The 27,258-nt window shown below is 46.0% G+C and overlaps 1 protein-coding gene across 4 annotated transcripts in view; it reads right to left on the reverse strand.

Moving 5' to 3' along the window:
* RASAL2 (RAS protein activator like 2) overlaps positions 1-27,258 on the reverse strand; it is a 502,399-nt gene that overhangs the window by 318,573 nt on the left and 156,568 nt on the right. For all 4 annotated transcript variants that reach the window (XM_033915463.1, XM_033915461.1, XM_033915464.1 and 1 more), the window contains exon 2: positions 294-421. In XM_033915463.1, the coding sequence (XP_033771354.1) occupies positions 294-421 (128 nt within the window). The remainder of the gene's footprint in view (positions 1-293; positions 422-27,258) is intronic.

Consider the following 27,258-nt stretch of genomic DNA (forward strand, 5'->3'; position numbering starts at 1 on the left):
TTGTTGCCACTGCCAGCTGGCCAAAGATTCAACATTGCAGCAGCCAGGAAGGAGGTTGGTGGGGGAATCAGGAGAGCTGACTAAACCAGGACAGATACCCACCCCATTAAGAAAAACATCCGGACACCCAGACAGTTCAGTTATGTCTAAAGAGAGGACATGTCCAGGTTTCCCCGGACACATGGTAACCTTAACCCTACCTATGCCTCTGGCTCAGACAGATTAAAAGAAGTATTAGACTTTGTGTAAATGGTTGCATTCAAAGAAAGCCCTGTGATAATAATTCATCTCACCTCATCTTCCCTGTTGAGCAGCACTAACTGGCTGTCAGTCAAAATGCAGTATTTCCTTTCCCAGGTTGGTGCTTCAGTGTAGGGTGATTGTCCACAAGACAGTCTATGGGTTGGTGGTCCTTTCACATCTGCAAGAGAATAGGGAAGACATACACAATTAGATCTCATCATCCGAGAATTAAGAATTGTTTCATAGCTTAAGATAATTATGACAACTCTATTTTTGATAAACATGTCTCAATTAGACCAATGGAAAAATGTTTATTGGACATAATACGCATTAATAGGAAGTAAATATCTTTCACTCAATGTATTTTTGAACTAATGTTTTGAAAAGTTCTCAATTCTAAGAGCACATGACAAAAACATAAGCTAAACCATGTTGTATCAGACCAAGGTCCATCAAGCCCAATATCCTGTCTCAAGCACAGTTGCCTGCTCAGATCTCAAGTATTTGGCAGATACCAAAAAAGCAGACTAGATTTAACATGAGAACAGAGAAAGTATATCTTACCTGATCATTTTCTTTCCTTTAGACCTAGCAGACTAGTCCAGTCCAGAACTTGTGGGTTTATGTCTGTCAACCAGTAGAAGTGGACGGCTGTGCTTCCAGCTTCAATTTTGAAACTGTATCAGAAATAAAATAGTGGACAGAGACCGACTTGAAAAGGCAGCGGATAAAAGTATCGTCCCCCTGATCAGGAGCCAGGGAGACCTCTCAGTCCGAATGAGTCTGAATCCTAGGACAAAAGTGGCTTGAAATCTGACATTCCATCCGACCCATTGTGATCCAAAAGGTCACTGGAGCCAGGGGCCAGCTTGCTTATTCGAGAAGCAGACTCTAGTGATGAAGATGCTCCCTGGATCAAAGGCTGTGTGCCTGTAGGCTGCTCCATATAAGATGCACAAATTCCAGGGAAAAGCCTCGTGCAGGGGATGTAAATGAAGCTTGCAAGTCCTCCGGGTGGGCTCTTGCAGGGTACCCAGGCACCACATACCATCATAAGAATATAAGCAGTGCCTCTGCTGGGTCAGACCAGAGGTCCATCATGCCCAGCAGTCCACTCACGCGGCGGCCCATCAGGTCCAGGACCTGTATAGTAATCCTCTATCTATACCCTCCTATCCCCTTTTCCTTCAGGAAATTGTCTAATCCCTTCTTGAGGGTGGTATTTTCTGCCCATGTCACGGACCCAAAGCAGTTCACCAGCCTTGGAGGATGAGGATGAGGCTAAGCCCGAGGTTCCTGCCCCTCTGTCGTGTGCATTAATGGCACGTGGTGGACAGACATTTTGCATGAAATTTACGTCCTCACCCCCTGAGGAGTCCATCCCAGTTGATTGGGAGCAAAATCAAGGGGGTTTGAGGCATATAGAGGATTTTGAAAAAAAAAATTGTTTTACATCCAAGCCTGTTCTATTCCTCTCCTGACGTTGTTTGCTAGAAGTCTTGTTCCCGCCGCGCTCAGATGCAGTCCATCTCTCCTGTAGAGCTTGCTTTTGCCCCAGAACGTTGTCCAGTTTTTAGAAACCAGTACAAAAGAAAGTAGATAAACACTGTAATAACCAAACACACTTCTACTTCTCATCAGAAACAAAACGGGTACATACATATATCACAAACACTAATACAGGGGCACTATAGCAAGTGCCAAGAGAAGCAGAGCAACCAATAAAAAGAAAAATGAGGAAAAAGCCTCAAATTCTAACCTCCACCCTACAGAGACAGGTGACAGGTATAGCAGATAAGCCATTTTTTGTTAATCTTTGGAATTTCAGCGGATTTACTTGCACTGCATAGAACACCAATTTAATTTGTATATAGCAAGGTTTTCTATGCCTATGAGGCTTACCCTGCTCTACCTGTCACGTGTTTCTGTAGGGTGGAGTTTGGGATCTGAGGCTTTTTACTACTCATTTTTCGTTTTATTGGTTGCTCTGCTTCTCTGGGCTCTTGTTATAGTGCCCCTGTATTAGTGTGTGTGATACATGTATTAGAGAATGACACGGGGAAAAAATCTGTCGCCGTCCCTAGACCACCGTCCCCTTCGCCGCCGCATCCCCAAACCCGCCGTCCTCTTCACCGCCCCATCCCCGCAGAATCCACCCTTCCCTCTAGCCACCTCAACGCCCTTCAGTGGCCTAAGAATCTCCCTCCCCCTTACCTTTGCGGTGTAAAGAAATTTAATGAAGGGAAGGTACGCGGTCACAGATCGCGTGTGGCCCCTTCCTTCCCTCCCTCCGGCCAAATCTATCTATCTCCCTCCCTCCCTCCCCCTTACCTTCGCAGCGCTTTAGAAAAGAAACTGATGCTGGCGAAGTCTGCCTGTGCTGCCCTGCAGTCGCGTGTGTATGCAATTGTCATTTTATAAACACAAATAAAACAGAGCAAGGTTCAAGAAAACCCATCTCCCCTCCCTTTCACAAATATCCCCTTCACTATTGTGAAAACTGAACAAACCAAATTATTACAGAATGTTACATAGAAAAATCAAGCTAACAGAATACTTTAGTCATATATGGCAAGAATAATGTTAGGGGAGTACAACTAGGGCAACTGCCCCCTGGTCAAAGAGAGAGCCCTAAGCCAGCTGGAAGCTAAAGAAGCACAGCCTGCACTTTGCAGTCCCCAGTTATGTCTAATCCCAGCTCTAGCAGGATACATATTTCAAATCTAAAATATTCTACACTTCCCCCTCCTCATTTGCGGTTTCGGCAATCGCAATTTCACATATTTGCGATTTTGGGGGGGAGCGGGGAAAAAAAAACATAGTTTAGCCTTCCCCCTGGCATCCCAGTCTTACCTGGGGGTCTAGCGGGCTTTCGGGGCAGGAGCAATCTTCCTACGCTTCTGCTCCATGCAGATCGCCAATAGGAAATGGCTGTGGGGAGTTCCCGTCATAATATCGAGAGACTACGGGAACTCACGGCAGCCATTTCCTATTGGCGATCTATTCGCTCCTGCCCCGAAAGCCCGCTAGACCACCAGGTAAGACCGGGATGTCGGAGGGAAGGCGGGAGGGAGGTGGGAGTGGGTCAGAGCCGGATCAGAAGATATTCGCGGTATTTCACCATTCGCGGCCCGGCTCTGCCCCTATCCTCTGCTAATCCGGATGGAGAAGTGTAATCACAAAATATAAAATAAATGTATTTTTTATCTTTTTGTTGTCTGGTAATTTTATTCTTCAAATCATATTGGTCTCAGGCTTTGGTTTTAGGTTTCTTCTGTCTTCATCGTGGCATGGCTGGCTCCTGAAGGTAAAATAGGCGCGAGAGAAGATGCCAAGTCTGACACAGGCGCAATTCTTTTTACCACAGGAGTAAGACTTTTCACCACTCCCATGGGGTGGAAAAGGTCTTGTCCCCATTCCCGCGGGGCAGTGAAAGGTCTTGTCCCCATTTCTGCGATAAACCAGTTGCAAATGACTCCATTCCTGTGGATTGACTGCGGTGACCCGCGGTTTACCGCGGTAAACGGTCCCCGTGTCATTCTCTAACATGTATGTATCTATTTTGTTTCTGATGACAAATAGAAGTGCTTGGCTATTTACAGTTTTTACCACATTATATTTTTTCCAATATTGCATCTTAGCATAGCTCTGTACTTTTATTTGATTGCTTTAATAGTTATTTTATGTATTTAGTTTTTATAGTGCTGGCTCCAATTTGTTTTTGTAAAAGAAGACATGAAAACAGATTTTCTAGATCCATTTTTTCCCCCAATTGGTTCTGCTCTGCTCCTTTCAGTGGCTCCATCTGGCAGCCATGTCTGCCACAACTTCTAGTTTCTTGCTTTTAGAACATGGGCCCTGTGTGGCCTTGTGGAGTTGCACTACTGGTAATTTAAAATGATGGCTCACTGTTTTGTGATCTTAAGATCATTAAATATAATTAAAATGAGATCGTTTTGTTGCTTATCAGAATCCCATGTCATAATGTACTGAATTAAACTAAAATTGAGTATCTAATTAATAAAGCCCTAAGCGCGCATGCGCACTCCCACCTGCGTGCTCCCGCTTTCCGTGTGCTGCAGGGCACCACAGGTAGGAGTGCGCATGCGAGGCGGATGTCGGCAGCTGCAGGCTCGGCGGCGGGTTGGAGACAGCGCCGATCCTCAGGTCCCCCCCCAACCCGGGCATAGGCGCAGCCAACAGAGCCCCCGATCTGAGTGGAAGGACGTGGCGAGAGAGAGACCAGGGGGTGGGGGGGGGTTTAACACAGCCGCGATGTAAAACGTACCCAGAGCCGAAACCGAAACGAAACGCCGAGGAAGGTAAACAGGGTTCGGGATGGGATACCCTGGTTTGTAGTTCATCTCGCTGTGGGAGGGGCGGATGGGAGGGTCAATGGGGTCGGCTGCATGGTGGTGGGGGTAGGGGGGGAAGATGGAAACAGGCTGATCACCGGTTCTACTGCACAGGGGGGGATGGGAGGGAGGGAAATAAAAATGCCGGGTTCTACTGTACAGGGGGAATGGAAGGGGGGTAGAAATTTAAAGATACTGCTCATTGGGTCTACTACACAGGGGGATGGGAGGGAGGCAGGCAGGCAGGCTGGCTTCGGGGGTGGGGTTGGGTCAAAGTCTGGAAGGCAGTGAGGGGGGACATAGGAAGGAGGCACTGGGGGGCACTAAGGACATAGGAAGGGGCACTGAGGGCACTAAGGACACAGGACAGAGGCACTGGGGGCACTAAGGACACGGGAAGGAGGCACTGGGGGCACTAAGGACACAGGACAGATGCACTGGGGGCACTAAGGACATGGGAAGGAGGCACTGGGGGTACTATGGCCACAGGACAGAGGCACTGGGGGCACTGGGGACACTAAGGACATTGGAAGAGGTACTAAGGACATGGGAAGGAAGAACTGGGGTACTAAGGACATAGGAGGCACTGAGGGCACTAAGGACATAGGATGGGACACTATGGACATAGGAAGAAGGCCACTGAGAGACAGGCAGGCATGGCACAACAGAGAAATACAGGGGGCCAGGGAAACAGAGACAGAAAGAAAGATAGACAGGGGGCTAGGGAGAGACACAGACAGAAAGAATGACAGACAGACAGACAGCGTCCAAGGAGAAAGAGACAAAGAAAAAAAACAAACCCCAAAATAGACATCTACTCTAGCACCCGTTAATGTAACGGGCTAAAATACTAGTAGTCACATAAAATTACTATATGTACTAACAAAAGATTAGTTACCAGACAGCTTATAGATACTCAGATATTTGGATTAAATCCATAAACATTTTAATACATTCCTTGGTAATTTCCAAAGTTGACTATTGTAACTCTCTCCTCAATATTTCACAAAAAGAAAAAAGAAGGCTCCAACTAATTCAAAATACGGCCATTAAACTCATCTACGATGCGAAGAAATACGATCATGTTACTCCCCTGTTGATTAAATCCCATTGGCTCCCGGTCAGCTATCGCATCACTTTTAAAATACTATTCTCAGTTTTTAAAACTTTGAGTTATAATGAACCTCAATTCGTAACCAGGATGTTAATACCATATAATTCCCCACAATCTCTCCGTTCGACTTCCCATAATCTTCTTTCCATTCCCTCTCTGAAAATCATAGGTATCAGAAGGCACTACATGTTTTCGGTTATGGCCCCTCAACTATGGAACCTTTTACCTCAACATATTAGAGAACTAAAAGACTTATCATTGTTTAAAAAAACCTTTAAAAAACTTACCTTTTCAATGATGCATTCGATCTTTTACTTTCCATTTAATAATCTTTTTTTCATTTAATAATATATGAAGCCAATTTGGCACCAAATTTACCCTCCCTTTTGTTCATTCCATTAATGTTTTTCTTTCTTACTTGATCAGCATTGTAACTTTTCCCCCTTTTTTCCCTCACGACTCACGTTAGTTTTACCCTATATTGTCAATGTCACTTTGTACATCAGTACCAGATATTTATTTGTACATTTTTTTATTATATTGTACATCGCTTAGTAAATTAAATAAGCGATTCATTAAATACGAATAAAAACTTGGAAACTTGTACATCATCATAGTAGTTAAACCTTCTTCCAATATCCTTTCCCATAAAATATTACTAGATGGCAAGAAAGCAGCTTTATGTAATTTCTTTCCTCTTAAAATATACAATTTCAGGACTGTTTACTTTTAATTGATGGCCTCCTCTATGGCAACTGTAAGAAAAAATATCAGGCTATTTTTTGAGCTGATTATTCAAATTAAGGTAGGTGATCATGCATTATTACTGTATTGCATCACAAGTACAAAGACTGTAAGAACTGTTTAATGTTTAATAGGAGCTTTGTCACTAGAGGTCAGTAAATCCCCAAAAAACAGCTCTTGTTGCCAAAGGCAATTTATGCCACTGTACAGAGTCAATTGCTGGCAGTGGCACTCTACAGCTGCCACAAATCTCATTTGCTATCGTTGGGAAACTGTACAAATTCTATTTTCAACTCTACAATACCTCTACGGTATATTTTTTCTAATTAACTCTTTATTAATTTTTCAACATCAGAACAAAAAAAACAGGTTATTAGTGTTATACATACTAACCTCTAATGCTACAACAATCTCAGTCATACCTGAGGATTATATAACACAACCGCAATTTAAACACCCTCCCTTTATTCCAATTTCCCATCCTTCCTCCAGTGGGCAAGCTATGTGTTTGCATGAAGAAATGGGTATATATGTAATCCAATTTCATTGAGAAAAAAGAAAACAAACTCTACTACTCTTTCCACAGCCACTTCCAGTATTTGGCCCACTGAAATTCCATTTCACACAGTTGTCTGGATGTTTTAAAACTGTCAACCTATTCAACTGATAACTGTTCATCCTATTGCAAAACCTTAAATAGCTGGGGGTCCTGTGCAGCCCTTCCAGCGGCTGCTATTTCACACTGTGCTGCGACAATAAAATATTTCAAGATTTTCTGGTTCCTTAGTTTACCGTATATACTCGAATATAAACCGAGATATTTGGGCCAAACATAGCCCAAAAATGGGAGGTCTCTGTTTATATTCGGGTCAGCGCTGACCTACCCCCCTCCTTCTGCTAGGCCTGCTTTGAGACCTGGACAGGAGGGATTTCTTCCGTCTCCTGTCCTGACCGACTCCAATAACTTTTACCTCCCTCTTCCTCCCCAATGTACCTTTTAAGTTCATGGAGGTCCAGTGGTGGGCCGGGACAGCAGGGATCCCTCCCGCCTCTTGTCCCAGCTGATTGTAAGAATTTTTATCTCCCTCCCGCCTCCCTCATAAACCTTTAGAATCCCTGGTGGTCCAGTGGTGAACTGCGGCAGCAGCGACTTCCTTCACAGAGCTGCTAGCTGATTGGCTGCTGCGCGTTCTCATGGTCCCGCAAGAACGTGCGGCAGCCAATCAGCTAGAAGGTCTGCATGGGCAGGAGTGAAGGAAGGTTGCTCCTGCGTCGGTTTACCACTGGATCACCAGGGATTCTAAAAGTACGTGGAGGAGGTGGGAGGGAGGTAAAAATTCTTAGAATCAGCTGGTACAGGAGGCGGGTGTGATACCTGCTATCCCGGCCTACTACTGGAGCACCAGGATTTACAGCAGGCTTGATGGAGGCCTGCAAGGCATCGGGAGGGAGGAGGGCTGGATGCAGAGGCTGGCAGGGGAGTGAGTGAGGGGACTGGATGCAGAGCCTGGCAGAGCAGGTTGGGAGGGGAAACAGGGTGCAGAGCCTGGCAAGGCAAGGCACTGCATTTGAATATTACCTCCCCCCGCCCCCCCAGTTTATATTCATGTTAACCTTTTTTTTCTCCTTTTTTTTTGTGGGGGGGGGAAGGTTACCCTCTGCTTACATTCGGGTTGGTTTATATTTGAGAACATGGTAATATTCTCACTTCCTATTTGCAACAAAAAAAACTGCAGGTTCCTTTTCAGCTGACGTCCTCCATAATACTAAAAAAGCGCTCCTAAAACTCTCACACTAGCCAACATTCCAACCACATATGCAGAAAAGTATACTGATTTCTACATTTTCTCCAGCATGCAGTGGAGTGTGACTCGTATATCCATAGGAGCCAACTTTGTGAGTTTAATGGATGCTTGAGCACCCTCAATATTCAGCAAACTCTTTGACTATGTCCAGGGAGGGATAATTTTCCATTGGGTTTAACATTCCCAATTATTTTGAAAAGTTGGCTCCTATGAATATATCTTATGCATCCAAACAGGAGTCAGTGCCAAAATTACTTTTGCATCCACCATAAGGTTACCAGATTTGTTCTTCAAAAAACAGGCTGTGTGGTCCCGCCCTGTTCTGCCCACTGCCCTGCCCCATTCTACCCACAGCCCCACCCTGTTTCACCCCCAGCCCCAGCACCACACAAACCTCATCTCTTCAGGGCCATATCTGGAGGGTCTCTGCGCATGCCCGATTGCAACAAGATGAGGTCAATTGCTTTCATGCATATGTATGATGTCATGTTGCAACCTAAGGGGTGGGATACACTATAGCCCTCCCCACAATATCTTCTATATTACAACTGTTTATTAACAAAAGTCTTCAGGCCCTCAGAGGTGCCACCAGATGCTCAATTATGTCTCATAGCAACTGGCTTTATGCCCCCTATCGTCATCGGGTCTCTTTAGTTTTTTAAAGATCTTAGATCATTCATTCGGGTGGCCACGTCGTATAGAGCACACACAGTTCTGAGGGATTGTGCCCTGAGGAAACCCGAATAGGGTGAAACATGTTGACAGTACTCTATCCCTCTTGGCTGAACCACCCAAGATAAGTTCTAACTTTTATCAACTATTTATTGAATTAACACAAAAATATAGCATTGCACAAAAACAACTTTAAAAAACTAAAGAGACCCGATGACGATAGGGGGCATAAAGCCAGTTGCTATGAGACATAATTGAGCATCTGGTGGCACCTCTGAGGGCCTGAAGACTTTTGTTAATAAACAGTTGTAATATAGAAGATATTGTGGGGAGGGCTATAGTGTATCCCACCCCTTAGGTTGCAACAGTACGCATTCTTCTATAAATATTTTCTATCTATAAGCCTATATACTAATATGTATGATGTCATTGCATCTGCGCATGCACAAAGGCTCTCCAGACACGGCCCTGAGCTCAACGCTTTTCAAAACCCAGACAAACTGCTGGGTTTTGAAAACCCATCCAGGCAGCTGGACAGTCCTCTAAAAAGAGGACATATCCGGGTAAATTCAAACATCTGGTAACCCTAATCCACCAGCATGTATTTTTTTTTTTTTTTTTAATATATCTAAACCAGACCCTTAGGGTATGCCTAACAAATATGCTCAGAGATCTCTCTCCCTCATTCAGAATTAGATTCTTCCAGCTCCTAACCTCACCCCACAGCCCTGACTCACTCTAATCCATCCAATGTCTGTTTATATTATGGAGCTAGTCATACACTGCCTTAAGTTACATAAGAAACAAAGGAAGGAGAAAACCCCTACGAAGCAAAACCAAAGAACAAACAGAAGTAGAGGTGGACCAATAACTTTCCTGCACATGAGTATAAAATATAAAGCGCTCTTATTAACAAAGCACCAAAAGATAAAAAGACCCGACACAGGGCCATATTTTGGTGGATAACCACCTTCTTCAGGGGTCACCAATACTCTAGCTGCAAGACTGACAGTTTGGTTCTCTTGCCTTTCTCTTTTGAATACTGTGGGTAGCCACCACCACACACTGAGCTCAGGGTTTCAATATATCCTCAACGATGACACTGGCATCCTTCTGTCCCTTCTTTCTTTCTTTCTTTCTTCTCTTTCTCCTACCATGGTCCGGAATTTTTACCTCTCTTTTTCCTCCCTCCCACTGTACAGCATCCTCACTCCTTTCTGCCCCTGAATACATCTTCCTCTTTTTTCCCTCCCCCCTCCTGCACAGCATTTCTTCCTTTCTTTCCTCCATCCCCTTGTCTAATGTCTCTCTCTCTCACACTGTCCACATCTCTCTCACTCTCTTCCTTGCCGCAAAGCAAGTGGGAAGAAAGAAAGAGAAAAATTGGATCCAGGGTGCATCTCTCCCACTCCCTCTACTACCACATCAAACATTTCTCCCTCTTTCATCCCCCTGCCCCTGTGCAGCATCTTTCATCCCTCCCCACCAGCCCCACTGTTCCCATGCAGCTCTCTAGTATGGACTTGGAGAGAGCTCATACTGCCAAAAAAAGCTAGGGAAGTACTGAAAGCCCAATAGGCAGCTGCTCAGGGAAGAGGTGGTGGTGCTATTTGCAATGTGTGTGTTGTACAAACCAGGACTCTTAGTTATCTGTGCCCTGCATGCTATTAATTTCGACATTCTGGGTTAATGTTGTATCTAGGAGTACACATGAACTAAGAAATGAACTCCTACAAATATAGAAGTCTCTTGTTGCCGCAAGGTGCTGAAAACAAACTCCACAAACTGGTCTGGAGCTCAGCATTAGGCAATAGTGACTTTTCTGTGGCACACCCAATCTGGTCTGAAAGCAAACTGGCTAGGAAACTTTAATCTATTGCAATGGAAAAATGTTGCAAATTGGGCAGTACAGATGGGCCATAAGACACTTGCATATTTTAGCCATCATTATGTGATAAACTGCCCCAAATACAACAGCCCATGCTATACCCCTAATGCTTAAACCATGTTCAACAGGGGGTGGGGATACTGGCATTCTGCAGTCTAATTCATTGAACAAGGAAAGCACAAATTACAAGTTCTTCAACCCACTAGATTACTGGAATTAATGATTAAAAAAAAAAAAATTTATGTAATGGAAATATGTTATCTTTCACATCCTAATTCTTACCACAGTGTGTTGAGTCAGGAAGATTTTTCCAAAAGACCTTCAACACAGATTCCTTTTTGTTATATTTAGTATGTCAAGCAGGGAAATGCTCTCCCTGCCAAGCTTCCTAAGCACTTTACTCTGGCAGCTGCAAGAAAGAGAAACAACCAAATACTTTCCAAGGAATGCTGTGCTAGGGACTGGCAGCAGAGTGGTAGAAGAGACCTTTTGAGCCTACTTAACCAAGCTACTGATTGCAAGATTAGGACCACATTTTTAAGCCATGGTAAAATAGTGCATTTGTGTGCTATTTTACTGCAGGATTCACTAATTTATGGTAATTTTGTTATTGAATCATGTGGTGAAATTTTGTGTGTTACTATTCTGCCCCTACTGCCCTAAGTGAATGTTTATATTCAGTTTGTACTATATCAGTGTATAGATAACATAAAATACTTCCTGCTTGGTCCTGTAACTTTTATACTCATAAGTTAAACGTGTCATGTAATCTATCAAGGTTTGTATCAGAGCGCCTTCCTACTCTATCAAACTCCTCCTCCATAGTGCACCAGTGTTTCTCCTTCCCACAATCCTCGCATCTCGCCTTCATACAGCACTAGTATTCTGCTCCCTCTTTAATCAAGGATGGATTAAAGGGTAGGCCTAGTAGACACGTGCCTTGGGCCCAAATATTTCAGGAGGCCCACTAGCTGTTGGTGTGTTAACTGTCCACCTTACACTCCTGGCTCTCCTGACTTCCCCACCTACCTCTACTCCTTCCCACCAACTGCAACCGAATCTTCGGGCAGCGGCAACAAGGTGAACCTGCTGCTTTCAGGCTGCTCCAGAAGCTGCCTCTCTGCAGCAACTTTCTGTTCCTGCTTACACAGAACACTGTTGAGAGGCAACAGCTGACTCACCTCATTGCTGCTGCCAGCTACCCAAAGATTCAGTTGCAGTGCTGGAAGAGGCAAGCAGTTACCACCTAATGGGAACAATAATTTGTGCAGGTGTAGGCAGGCCTAGAGGCTTGTAGAGTTCAAAAGAGGGGCAACAAAGCACATATAAGTGGCTTATAAGGTGACATATTGTGTGTAAAGAATGATGCTGCTAGAATGTGTATATTCAACTATCAAAGAACCTGATAGTAGTAGTATTTAAAGCTGCAGGTCTGTCTGCCACACGTCTTCCTAATCTTGCAACATAAGAGCTCTTGCCTCTGGCATCAAAGAAGATGTCCTCTGTCCTTTTTTGCAGCAGACTCCATCCCTCCATAATGTGTGGTATATAGTGTGGTATATGTGTATTTCTCCCATATTCCCATAAGTCCTCCTCCTTGTGAGCTCTTCCCCCGTGTGAGCTTTTACTCCAACTTCCCATAAGGCCCTTTCCCCATGTTTGTTTTTCCCATATTTTCCTATGAACTCACCTCCCTGTGTGCAACCTCTTTCCCTCCATGTGAGCTCTTCCCTCATCTTCTCATGAAACTTCCTACCTCTGTGTGAGCTCTTCCTCCATCTCCTCTTAATGTGGCTTCCTATCCCAGAGCTTGGGTTCCTCCTACTCTCATTCACCCCTCAGTAGTATGGGTTCCTCTTCCCCCATCCCCATTGATATTCCCCCTCCTGTATATGGGTACTTCCCCCCCCAGTATTTTAGGCTATCTTCTCACATTCATTCTCCCCTCCTCCTTGGGGCATGGTGCGAGGGGCAGAGCCAGGGGGCCTAGTGTATTTGTTTGCCTAGGGCCCATCAAATGATTAATCCTGCCCTAATTCTGATACAGACCAAAAGTAAAAAGAACAGCAAGGTGACTTTAGGCAAAAGTATCATGAAGTTTTTGCCAGGTACTGTCCCATCCAACACATACTTCCTGTATATCGTAGGGACATAACACTGCAGAGAAACTGTGGCATGAAAGCTGGAGGTGTTCTGCTGTTCTTTTCACTGTTGACACTGGTGGGTATGGAGGAGCAGTTTGAAAGAAGGTGAGTAGACTGGGGAGGGGGTGGTGTGGAAGTACACTGATGCAGAATGGAGGAGAGATTTGAAGAGAAGACAAGAGAGAAGGAAAAGCTGGAGCATTGGAGATAGGGACCATGTTAGAGGGGGGAGGACAAGAGGGGACATTGCTAAATGGGGCAGAATATGCTAGACTAGGTGGGGAAGATGCTGGACCATATGGGAATAGAAAGGTGGCACAAAAAAAAGGAAAGGGAAGATACCAGACCACGGGAGGGGGAGAAAGAAAGGGAGATGATGGGGCAGGTGGAGGTGGGAGCAGGAGGGTAGCTAGAAATTACTGGACCATGTTGGGAGGAACAAGACGGGAAGGCGTTAGTTTGGGAAGAACAGAAACAAAAAGAAGAGGGAACATGCTAGATCTTATGGGTAGGTCAGGGGTAAGAAGGGTAGATGCAGGACCATGTGGGAGTAAGGAGATAGAGTGGAGGAGAAGGAAGATACAGGACTACAAGTATGTTGGGGGGGTGGTAATAAGAAAAATGCTGGACCATGCTAGTGGGAAGGGAAGAGAGGAGATATGCTGGACACAGGAAGGAAGGAATTGGAAGAAGGGAGAACCGGACTGAGAGAGAGGAAGCTGATGGAGAAGGGGGGGCATCATGTTAGAAAGGTCTGATGCTGAAGCTGATGCAGCGGCTAGTGATGGGATAAGGTAGATGACTGACTCTGGTACTGGAGTTTGATTTGGGAGAAGGGCCTTATGATGGGATTGGCTGCTAACACAGGTCCTGCTGGTGCTCGCAACTAGCAGTGAAAGAAGAGAGCTGATTTTAGGAAGTGAGATGAAGAGCACAAACTGGGGAAAGGAGAAAAGCAAGGACAAATATAGAAGAAGGATGAATGCTGGGGCAAAGAGAAAAAGCAGGGGAAATGAATATTGTGGAAAAAGCTAAGGAAGGAGGAGAGATACAGATGTTTGGGATGGGGGAGAGTCAGAGGCAATGGATGCCAGAAATGGAAACGAAAGATGTAGATGACTAAAGCAGAAAAGGGGATGGGATTTGATATTGGAAGATTACGTTTTTACCATCAATAATCTTTCTGTTAGTCCCTGTAGGCTTCCATACTCTATGTGTTACAGTTCAATCCCTTCCCGAAATCCAGGAATTGCAAAAATCCAAACACTTTTCTGAGCACATGCTCCTCCCACCTCAGAGAGAGAGAGTTAGAGCCCCCTGTAGTTAAGTCCCAAAGCCAAGTAACATACCGGAACCAATCAATGACAAATAAGGGGGCACGGGGGAACCTCCCCAGCAACATAAACAATTTCTGATTTCTGCAAAATATAAAAACAAATAGTAACATAGAAAAAAAAATGGTCCATCTAGTCTGCCCAACCTGATTCAATTTAAATTTTTTTTTTAATGTTTTCTTCTTAGCTATTTCTGGGCAACAATCCAAAGCTCTACCCAGTACTGTGCTTGGGTTCCAACTGCTGAAGTCTCTGTCAAAGCTCACTCTAGCCCATCTACACCCTCCCAGCCATTGAAGCCCTCCCTAGCCCATCCTCAACCAAAAGGCCATATACAGACACATACCATGCAAGTCTGCCCAGTACTGACCTTAGTTCTTCAATATTTACTATAATTTCTGATTCTAAATCTCTGTGTTCATCCCACGCTTCTTTGAACTCCGTCACCGTTTCCTCTCCACAACCTCTCTCGGGAGCACATTCCAGGCATCCACCACTCTCTCCGTAAAGTAGAATTTCCTAACATTGCTCTTGAATCTACCACCCCTCAACTTCAAATTATGTCTTCTGGTTTTACCATTTTCCCTTCTCTGGAAAAGATTTTGTTCTCCATTAATACCTTTCAAAATTTCCAAGCATATAAAAGGAAATCTTGAGGCGCCTATATCACTGAAAGAATTACAAACAGCGTTGAAGTCCCTTAGAGTTGGATCCGCTCCAGGTGGTGATGGTTTCACTGTAGAGTTTTATAAATCATTCCAAATTACCCTATTACCTTATCTTTTAAATTTATATCAGGCTCAACTAACTAAAGGTTGCATTCCAGGTCCTATGGCAGAATTTCTAACTATTGTTTTACCGAAGCCAAATAAAGATCCCATGTTGGTTTCAAATTACAGGCCTATTTCTTTGATTAATGTAGATGGAAAACTGTTGGCTAAGTTATTGACTTTGGGCTTGGCTAAGGCTCTCCCTTATGTTATAGGTATGCACCAAATGGGTTTCGTGGTTCAAAGACATTCTTCAAAGAACACCAGATTGGCTCTTCACATGCTAAATTTAACGAAAACCATGGATGATCCGGCCTTCTCTGTATCCTTGGATGCAGAGAAGACCTTTGATCGTGTGAAATGGACCTTCATGTATCAAGCAATGGATTGGTTTGGTATTGATTCAGGATTTATACAAATGATTCAAACCTTGTATAGTTGTTCCCCTTCTGCAGGTTATATATAAATAATACTTTTTCAGAGTGGTTTCATCTGGAGAGAGGAGTTAGACAAGGGTATCCATTATCTCCTTTGCTATTTGATATTGTTCTGGAACCCTTGTTATTTGCTATTCAACAGGCAGAGGAGATACAGGGTATTCCTTATGCAGGTCAGGAATATAAGGTCTCTGCTTATGCAGATGATATTTTGCTTCATTTGAGGAATCCTGAAACCACCATTCCATATTTACTGGATCTGATTGACAGATTTGGGAAATTCTCTGGGTACAAAATAAATTGGAGTAAATCAGAGGTTCTTCCATTAAATGTACATTGCCCAAAAGGATTATTTGATACATTCCCTTTTCTTTGGAAGGAAGAGGGTATAAAATATTTAGGTATTTGGATACAAAAAAACATTGGAAGAGACGATGAAAGTAAATGAAAAATCCTTATTGCTAAAGGTCTCAGAAATGTGTGAGCAATGGAACCCTTTATATCTTTCTTGGTGGGGGGAGAGTTCAAACAGTCAAGATGATGATTTTGCCTGTGGTTTGCTACCAAATGGGTATGTTCCCAGTTTATTTTCAGGGGTCCTTTTATAAGAAATTAAATAGCATTCTTACCAAATTTATTTGGCTAGGTAAAACTGTGAGAATTGCTTTAGTATCTTTACAAAAACCAATTGCGGCGGGTGGGGTAAATTTTCCTAATTTTTATAGGCACCATCAGGCCTATATAATGCATCAGGGTATGTACTGGATCCTCCCCGAGCTTATGGAACATCTCCCAGATTGGTTATATTTAGAATAGCAACTTATGTCTCCATTATGACTGTCTCATGTGTTGAGTATCAAATTACCTAGATATGTTAAGGACAATAGTATTTTATTGGACACGTGGAAAACTTTGAAATTATTAATAAATTAACAGATATTCCAATAGAGAAATCTACTTTTCAATCCTTATGGCTAAACTCAAATAGGCGGATCTGGGATCTTCTGGAAGCATTGGATGCAGGCAGGGATTCGTACATTAGATGATGTTTTATCTAATGGGAAACTGCTTGATTTTTCACGACTCCAACAATCATTCAGTATTTCAAAGTCTCAAAATTATAGGTGGTTGCAGTAGAAGCAGGCCATTCAGAGTGGGTTCCCCTGATTGGCGAAACTTTAAAACTCATTATAGCTTGAAGATCCTATGCTTCCAGACAGATTTTTTAGGACATCAGGCCGCCCGGTGGTATAAATTAATTTCTGAATTCTTGAATAAAAAATCTAAATCTAGTCTTAAAGACATTTGGAGCATTGAGATATTGAGATAAAGCAGTATATTTCTGCATCTCGATGGCCACCAATTTGGACTTGGAGGATGAGGTGTACAGCGTCAGCATCTATGAGTCAAACATATTTTTTTTTGTTGCATAGGATTTTTTGGACCCCGGTTCGTTTGCAAAAGTTAGACAATTCTAAATCTAATAGATGCTACTAGCATTGTCTTCTTGATATAAGGACTTTGGATCATCTGTTATTCTATTGTCCTTTGATACTTTAATTTTTGGAAGTCGATATGGAGTCAAATTAATGTTGTACTTGAGTCATCAATCCCATTGACTTATGAAGTCATAATATGTGGAACACTATTACATGTTAAACCAAGCGACTTCCATTAACTACGACCCTCTGGCGTCTGTCCGAGGGTGGTGGTTAATGGAAGTTGCTCGTAGGAAGGAAAAGTGAGTAGTGGAGTCCCTCAGGGTTCGGTGCTGGGGTCAATCCTGTTCAATATGTTTGTGAGTGACATTGCTGAAGGGTTAGAAGGAAAAGTTTGCCTTTTTGTGGATGATACCAAGATTTGTAACAAAGTAGACACTGAAGAAGGAGTGGAAAATATGAAAAAGGATCTGCAAAAGTTAGAGGAATGATCTAATATCTAATAAACAGGCAAAAGGCAACACAAAGACATCGAGGAACAATGTAAAACTAACCTGCTGTGTGCAATAAACACCCAAAATGAAACAGCCATCGGCAAGTTGCATACTCACAGAAGAGCAAACTGTCCACAGAATCTGTTAACTGGCTGAAAGATTCCAAAGCCTGTAAGGAGAATAACCGAGGCAGAAAGAAAGCAGGCAATTCCAAATAACTGAGCTTACACAGAGAGGGCAGGTCATATGGAATCCTACAGGGACTAACAGAAAGAAGATTATTGAAGGTAAAAACCTTATCTTCCATTCTGTTACATCCTTTCTGGACTCTAGGTGATGTTCCAAAACAATGGCAGCGTCTAGGGAGGGACAGAAGAGCCTGCTTACAACACCGAGGTCTCAAAAGTGGCATCAGAGTGTGCCTCCACATCCACTCGGCAATCTGGGCAGAGATATAGAGAAAGGACCAAGTAGCCACCTTGTAAATGTCATTTGGATGAATCACTCGAGACTCCGTCCATGAGGCAGTAACACACCTAGCCGAGTGGGCAGTAAGATAAACCAGCAGCTGCTTATCAAGGGCAATGGAAGTTGCTGAAATGGTGATACTAATCCAACAGGTGATCGAGGACTAAGAAGCTAGCCTACTTCACCAAGATGGATTAGTCAGGACAAAGAGAAGATCAGATAGCTGAAAGTCATTAGTCTTTTCCAAATAGTGGAGCAAGAGTCTCCTGATGTCCTAATAGCTTAAGATCTGATCCTTTTGTTCCAATCCCATGGAGTGAAACACAGGTAAACGAGCCTCCTGGATAACATGGAAATTGGAAACCACCTTTAATAGAAATGAAGATACTGAACGGAGAACCACCCCTGCTTCCGTTAGCCAAAGAAAAGGGTTCGTTGCACGAAAGAGCCTGAAACTCCGAAATACACCGTGCCAAGAGACAGGTGACCAGAAAGACAGATTCAATCATCAGATCCAGAAAAGAATCAACCTTCAGTGGCATAAATGGGGCTTCCACAAGGCTCCGAAGAATGAGGATAAGACTCATATAGGGAAAGAAAAATACAAGGGAGGAAGCAAGCCAAGCACCCCTCTCAGAAACCTGGTCACAGCAGGATGAGTAGTAAGCGAACTGGAACCTTTATGTGCTCGGAAGCACAAAAAGCCTGCTACCTGAATCTTAAGGGAAACCACAGCTAAACCCCATATCCAAGCCGCCTGGAAGAAAAGAAAGAACCACCGGAACAGGAGCACACTGAAGCTCTACTGGGTCCTTGGCACAATACTGTTAGAAAGCCTTTCAGGCTTTAGCATAAGTAGCTGAAGTAGAGGGTTTCTTAGACTTCAAAAGCATCAAAACGACATCAGAAGAACCACATTCCATCAAGGCTGAGCACTCAGGAGCTATGCAAGAAGACCAAAGCACCTTGGGTTTCCATGGGTATCGGACCCTGACTGAGAATGTCATGATGAAGAGGGAGCTTGAGCTTCCGGTTCCACTGAAGATGTACGAGATCAGCATACCACGGAAGACAAGGCCAATCTGGAGTCACTAGGCTCACTAGGCTGGGATGTGACACTATCCAGCAGATGACCCAACCAGAGACCACAGTTAAAGAAGTTTGTGAGCTGGTCAGGGCCAAACCAAGGCGTTCAAACCTAAACTTCCGCACTCTGTGCTTCAACTGAAGTAGCACCTGACTTTCAAGGTCCTGGCTGAAGCTATCAAGTCCATCTGTACTGGGCCCCAGCACTGCATGATAAGATAGAATGTTCTTTGTGAGAGGGACCATTCTTCTAGGTCCAGGGCTTGTTGACTGGGGAAGTCCAGCTGTACAGTTTGGACTCTGGCCATGTGTGCTGCAGAGAGAGACAGAAGATGTAACTCCACCCAGTGAAAACAACATGTGAGCTTCCTGGCTCAAGAAAGTGCTGCTAGTGCCCCCTTGATGATTCACATATGCTACCGCTGTGGTGTTGTCAGAGAACATTCACACCCTCTGTCCCTGCCAGTGGGCACGAGAGCAAGAAACACCAGATTAATAGCCCGAATCACGCTTTGGACGTGGAGTCTACTCCCCTTGAATGGAGCGGTCCCCGCAGTGAGCACCCTAGCCTGGTAGGCTGCAATCCATCATGGAATCACTCCATGATCCGAAGAGGTTTGCCCTGGCACAGAGCTTTTCCCTGAAACCACCAGTACAGACTGCTGCAAGTAGTTCTGTCCAGGGGAACAGCTTCTGAAAGGGATGACACTGCAGAGACCACCGAAAGAGGAGAGACTCCTGCAGGTGTGTGCTCTAGCCCAAGGGACCACCTTCAGAGAGGTCATCATGGACCCCAGCACCTGACAGCCCCAACAATTTGGAATTCATTGCTACAACACCTGCGGGAAGAAACTTCTACTGACAAATTTAAATCAAATTTTAAAACATTCTTATTCAAAGATGCCTACAATTTACAATTCTCATATCAGCAAAGAATAACATCGAAGGAAGAAAAAATCCCTCCTACTGTACTTACCTTTCATTGTTTTTCTTTCCTATCACAAATTGTATTTCCTCCCCCTCTCCACATATATCAATTAATATTGTCACCTCATTGATTTTAAATTTTATATTTTACCTGTTTTGTTCACCACTTAGACAATTGCATTTTAAGCGGTATATTAATTTTTAAATAAACTTGGAAACTTGGCAAATAATGCCAGGCTGAGAGAACTGGAAGATCCAGATCTCTGATTTGCTTCTGAAGTTTGAATGATTTGAATGATTTCTGTCTGTTTGCGTAGCTCGGGAAGAAACACACAACCCTTTAGGGAGTCAAAGAGAAGGCCTATATACTCCAAGGTCTGTGATAGAATCAAGTGGCTCTTCTTGGAGTTGAAAGTCCAACCCAAGCGTTGTAGTCGAGACACAACTATTTCCTCTGCTCACTCTCACTCCTGCTGAGACAGAAATTGGATCAACTTGTCGTCTAAGTAAGGATGGACCTGGACACCCTGCCTGCAGAGAAAGGCCGGTACAACAACCATCACCTTGGTGAAAGTGTGGGGCGCTGTCGCAGGCCCAAAGGGCAGAGCTGCAAACTGCAGAACATGGAAACACAGAAACCTGCGATGTTCCAGGTAGATTGGAATATGGAGGCAAGCTTCTGTGAGATCCAAGGAGAGAGAGCAGCTAAGACCATGTGCATGGCTTCTATTCGGAAATGAAGAATCCACAAGAGCAGGCAGGCGAACGCAGAGGCTTCAGAGCTCGTTGCCGATTCCAGCGGCAGCGAGCAGGAAAGCAGAGAGGCGAGGGGGACGCGGTGAGCCAGGGGCGGGCGAGAGTTAGCTCCGCCCACCCGCATCGCGTCAGCGGCTTCAGCCAGCGGGCTCCCCCTTAAAAGGCAGGGAGCCGCGGCCAGGACAGCAGAGCAGGCAGGCGAACGCAGAGGCTTCAGAGCTCGTTGCCGATTCCAGCGGCAGCGAGCAGGAAAGCAGAGAGGCGAGGGGGACGCGGTGAGCCAGGGGCGGGCGAGAGTTAGCTCCGCCCACCCGCATCGCGTCAGCGGCTTCAGCCAGCGGGCTCCCCCTTAAAAGGCAGGGAGCCGCGGCCAGGACAGCAGAGCAGGCAGGCGAACGCAGAGGCTTCAGAGCTCGTTGCCGATTCCAGCGGCAGCGAGCAGGAAAGCAGAGAGGCGAGGGGGACGCGGTGAGCCAGGGGCGGGCGAGAGTTAGCTCCGCCCACCCGCATCGCGTCAGCGGCTTCAGCCAGCGGGCTCCCCCTTAAAAGGCAGGGAGCCGCGGCCAGGACAGCAGAGCAGGCAGGCGAACGCAGAGGCTTCAGAGCTCGTTGCCGATTCCAGCGGCAGCGAGCAGGAAAGCAGAGAGGCGAGGGGGACGCGGTGAGCCAGGGGCGGGCGAGAGTTAGCTCCGCCCACCCGCATCGCGTCAGCGGCTTCAGCCAGCGGGCTCCCCCTTAAAAGGCAGGGAGCCGCGGCCAGGACAGCAGAGCAGGCAGGCGAACGCAGAGGCTTCAGAGCTCGTTGCCGATTCCAGCGGCAGCGAGCAGGAAAGCAGAGAGGCGAGGGGGACGCGGTGAGCCAGGGGCGGGCGAGAGTTAGCTCCGCCCACCCGCATCGCGTCAGCGGCTTCAGCCAGCGGGCTCCCCCTTAAAAGGCAGGGAGCCAACGGCGTGCAGCCGTTCGGCGCGCGGCGAAGGCGAGCGGCAAAGGCGCTCGCCTTAGCGGGAGCGCCTTTGCGGAGGAGCCTTAAGAAGGAGCCAGGAGCACAGGCAGCCCAGTAGAGAAATTCCTGAGGTACATTTTCTCTAATTTACTCTCGATTCATTCTCATTCTCTTTCTCTCTCTTCTCTTACAGAACACAGGAAAGAAAACAGAGAAATGGAGGCTGCAGGAATCCAGCAGGGCTACCCAGTATACTGCATCGAATGTCATATGTATGACTACCTCCCCTTTGGGAGGCGGGCATACATATGCAATCGATGCCAGGAACTGGATAGCCTGAAGAGGGAGGTCGGAAGGCTGCAGGTTAGAGTCCAGGAGCTGGAGGGACTCTGCTCAATAGAGGAACAGTGTGGGGAAACGGAGGAGACTACCAGAGAGAGCCACATCTCAGAACAAGTCAGAGAGCTCGAGAAGTACATAGAGGAGGCCTGGCAGATGGCAGAGGCACAGGACCACCAGCGCATCAGACGGGAACCGGCAGCTGGAGGTCAGGAACCAACAAACATCATGGGAGTGGGACCTAGCGTAGGGTCTGAAAATGCAGATGATGGTACCCAACAGGACCTGGCGGAAGGACCAGCGGAGATCCAGCAGAGCCCGGAAGACACGGACCTGAGACCAGAGAGACATCTGAGGAAGGGGAAATCTGCTGTTGTAGTAGGAGACTCAATCCTGCGAGAAGTGGACAGTCACATTGCCGGAGGAAGGGAGGACCGACTAGTGACATGTCTCCCGGGGGCAAGAACAACGGACGTCATCAGCAGAATTGATAGAATCCTGGAGGGAGCCGAGACAGAGGAGACGGCAGTTGTAATCCACATTGGAACCAACGACGTCAGCAGGAAAAATTTCAACCGGACTACACTGACTGAGCAGTTCAGGATCCTGGGGCGGAAACTGAAGCTGAGATCAAATAGGATAGCCTTCTCGGAGATCCTACCAGTACCGAGAGCAGACGCAAGAAGACAGAGCGAACTACAAGTAATGAACGGATGGCTGAGGAGATGGTGCGAGGAGGAGGGATTCCACTTTGTTCGAAACTGGACGACCTTCTTGGGGAAGAACAAGCTCTACAGGAGAGATGGACTGCACCTGAGCACAGCTGGGACGAGGCAGCTGGCAAGAAACATCCAAAACGCCATAGACCTAGCTTTAAACTGAAGAGAAGGGGAAAGCCGGAAGTCGATCTGGCCTCGACACACCGGACATTGGTATCAAAAAATGATACCGAACAAGGACATTGCAAAAGAGAGCTTGGGACCGAGTGGGATCTTTTGGACAAAGGGACTGAGAGAAAATTCTTGGGCAAAGGGACTATGAGAGGCTTCTTGGATAAAGGGACTGAGGGGACACTTTTGGGCAAAGGGACCGAGTGGGAACTCTTGGACAAAGGGGCTGAGAGGGACTTTTTGGACAAAGGGACTGAGGAGACACTTTTGGACAAAGGGACCGAGTGGGAACTCTTGGACAAAGGGGCTGAGAGGGACTTTTTGGACAAAGGGACTGAGGAGACACTTTTGGACAAAGGGACCGAGTGGGAACTCTTGGTCAAAGGGGCTGAGAGGGACTGTTTGGACAAAGGGACTGAGAGGGAACTTTTAAACAAAAGGGTTGAGTGGAAATCTTCAGAAAAAAGGCCCACAGATGCAATGCAGGGGCCCAGTGCACAAACGAGCCTAACAGACATGGTTGAAAGAGAACAATGGGAGCAAGAGGACCATCCAAAAAAGGAGATACTGGATGGGGGCAAAACGGACACGCCACGGGAGGTGGATGACCGAGTAAAGGCAAGCCAGGTGGGAGCGCCGAGCCATGGAAAGAAAACAGCAGGGCGGGCGACAAATCAGGACCTATATTGCCTCTACACAAATGCGAGGAGCCTCAGGGCCAAAATGGGAGAGCTGGAAATTATAGCCAGTCAAAAAGCCCTGGACATAATTGGAATCACAGAAACGTGGTGGGCTGAGGATAATAAATGGGATGTGGTCATACCAGGGTACAAACTTTACAGGAGAGACAGGACACACAAGAAGGGTGGAGGAATAGCGCTATACATAAAAGACTCCATACCCTCAACCAAAATGGAAACAGCAGTAAGGTCGGAGGGCTTGGAATCAATATGGGTTAAGCTACCAGGAGGATCTGGAGCAGACATCAAATTGGGTCTATACTATCGACCGCCTGGCCAATCGGAAGAAATCGACCGGGACCTGGAGACGGAACTGCGGCAGGTATGCAAGAATGGAAGTGTGGTGGTGATGGGAGACTTCAACTACCCTGGGATAGATTGGAGTATCGGGCACTCAAGTTGCGAAAGAGAGACCAAATTCCTGGAAGCCACGAGGGACTGCTTCCTGGAACAGCTGGTCATGGAACCTACATGAGGAGAAGCTACTCTTGATCTAATCTTCAGTGGACTGGGGGGACCTGCAAAGGAAGTAGCGGTATTAGACCCACTGGGAAACAGCGATCACAACATGATCCAGTGCAGACTAGAACTGGGATCATCCAGGGTGAAAAGAACCACAACAACAGCGCTCAACTTCAGAAAAGGGAATTATGATGCAATGAGGAAAATGGTGGGGAAGAAACTCAACGGCAGCACAAGGAAGGTAGAGTCCGTAGAAAGCGCCTGGACCCTGCTCAAGCGTACGGTGCACGAAGCACAGAACCTGTACGTCCCCAGGTTCAGAAAAGAGTGCAAGAAAAATCGAATAAAGAACCCAGCATGGATAACGGCAGCTGTAAAAAAGGCGATCAGTAACAAGAAAGCATCGTTCAAAAAATGGAAACAGGATCAAACGCAGGCCAACCAAAAGGAACACAAGGAAAGCCAGAAGGAGTGCCACCGAGTGGTTAGGAGAGCAAAGAGGGAATATGAAGAGAGACTAGCGGGAGAGGCAAAAAATTTCAAATCATTCTTCAGGTACGTAAAGGGGAAGCAACCAGCGAGGGAGGAAGTGGGGCCCTTGGATGATGGGGATAGAAAGGGAGTAGTGAGGGAGGAAAAAGAAATAGCTGACAAGTTAAATGACTTCTTTACGTCGGTCTTCACGAGGGAGGACACATCCAACATTCCGGAACCAGAGGAAATAGAAAATGGAGATCAAGATAACAAGCTGGTCAAATTAGAGGTGAGCCAGGAGGATGTCCTCAGGCAGATAGACAAGCTAAAGAGCGACAAGTCGCCAGGTCCGGATGGCATTCACCCAAGGGTGCTCAAGGAATTAAGGAATGAAATAGCAGAGACACTTCAGCAAATATGCAACCTATCCCTAAAAACTGGAGAGATCCCGGAGGACTGGAAAATAGCTAATGTCACGCCCATCTTCAAGAAGGGTTCGAGGGGCGACCCGGGAAACTATAGGCCGGTAAGCCTCACATCGGTCCCGGGAAAGATGATGGAGGCACTGATTAAGGACAGCATCTGTGACCATATCGAAAAAAATGGACAGCTAAGGTCGAGCCAGCATGGGTTCTGCAAGGGTAGGTCGTGCCTCACAAACTTGTTGTACTTCTTTGAGGGGGTAAACAACCTGGTGGACAAAGGAGAACCCATAGACATAATTTACCTAGACTTCCAGAAAGCCTTCGATAAGGTACCACATGAGCGGTTGCTCAGGAAGCTATGGAACCATGGGGTGCACGGGGAGGTCCACCGATGGATCAAAAACTGGCTGGCAGACAGGAAGCAGAGGGTTGGTGTAAAGGGCCATTACTCGGACTGGCAAGGGGTCACGAGCGGGGTTCCTCAAGGATCGGTGCTGGGACCGCTCCTGTTTAACATATTCATTGACGACCTGGAGGAGGGAACAAAATGCGAGGTCATCAAATTTGCAGATGACACCAAACTATTCAGCAAGGTTGAAACCACGGTTGACTGCGAGAATCTCCAAAGGGATCTTACGACATTGGAAGAATGGGCGAAAAAGTGGCAAATGAGCTTCAATGTAGGGAAATGCAAGGTCATGCATATAGGGAGAAGGAACCCGATGTTCACTTACAAAATGGGGGGATCAATGCTAGGGGTCAGTAATCTGGAAAGAGACTTGGGAGTGATGGTAGACACGACATTGAAGGCGTCGGCACAATGCGCCACAGCCTCGAGGAAAGCAAACCAAATGTTAGGTATCATTAAGAAGGGTATCTCGACCAGAACGAAGGAAGTCATCCTGCCACTGTACCGGGCTATGGTGCGCCCGCATCTGGAATACTGTGTACAGTACTGGTCACCGTACCTCAAAAAGGACATGGCAATGCTTGAGGGAGTCCAGAGAAGAGCAACTAAACTGATTAAGGGTATGGAAAACCTTACATACACTGACAGACTGAAGAAGCTGGGGTTGTTCTCCCTGGAAAAGCGGAGACTCAGAGGAGATATGATAGAGACCTTCAAGATCCTGAGGGGCATCGAAAAGGTTGACAAAGACAGATTTTTCAATTTGAAAGAAACCACAAGAACAAGGGGTCACTCGATGAAATTGAAGGGGGACAGGTTTAAAACAAACGCAAGGAAGTACTTTTTCACACAGAGGGTGGTGGACACATGGAACACCCTTCCGGAGGCCGTGATAGGAAATAGCACAGTACAGGGTTTCAAGGAAGACCTGGATAGGTTCCTGGAAGACAAAGGGATTGAGGGGTACAGATAAGAGCAGTGGAAGGTTTAGAGATAACTGTAGAGGTAGGCAATAAAATTAGTCAGGGACCGCTGACCAGGCAATATGCCTGATGGGCCGCCGCGTGAGCGGACCGCTGGGCTGGATGGACCTCTGGTCTGCCCCGGCGGAGGCGACTACTTATGTAACCTTATGTAAGTGATTGACCAACTTAAGGTCCAGAATGGATCTCCATTCTCCTGAGCTGTCCACGGACTCTACTGCTCGGTTGTCCAAGAGACGCTGTAGGGTAGCACAGACCTTTGACCTCTTTTCTGGCCAACCTGCTGGGGAGTCCAGAAACAATTCCAGAGGCAGGCAAAAGAAATGTATCTTGTACTCCTCCTGAATTGTGTCCAGCACCCATTGATCCAAAGTTATGCAAATCTGGTCTTGGTAAAACTGAGAAAGATGGCCATCAATATGAGGGAGCCCCGCCTAACCTCTGGCATCATTGGAGCTTTGTAAGGGCAGCAGCTGTACGGCATCCAGATGCCTAAGGACATCTTCAATTGGGAGTGTTGTAATGGGGATGATATCTCTGGGAATATCATTGGGCAGAAGAGCCCGAGAATCCCTGATGAAACCTGTGGGAGGGACAAAGAGTACTAAGGTCCCCTCTCAAAGTCCAGTGAGACAAGTTTACAGGGAGAAATCTAGGGCAGCGATCAGCGACACTGGCAAGGAGGTTATCTAGATTTTTCAGGACAAAAAAGCAAAGTTAGAAAAGTGGAAAGAACTTGGCACAGAATTCTCAGCACTGAGGCCAAATCCACTGTAAAAGCCTTCTACAAAACTACAAACTAGCTACACACAAAGCAAAAAAGGACATTTCAGCACTCTACTATCCAAGATCCCAAATAGATCGAAGGTCATCTTCTCGTTAATGAAAAACCTGTTCTCCTCATCCCAAGAGCCAC

This window comes from Geotrypetes seraphini, chromosome 12 (genome assembly GCF_902459505.1).
Source record: "Geotrypetes seraphini chromosome 12, aGeoSer1.1, whole genome shotgun sequence".
Taxonomy (NCBI): Eukaryota; Metazoa; Chordata; class Amphibia; order Gymnophiona; family Dermophiidae; genus Geotrypetes; species Geotrypetes seraphini.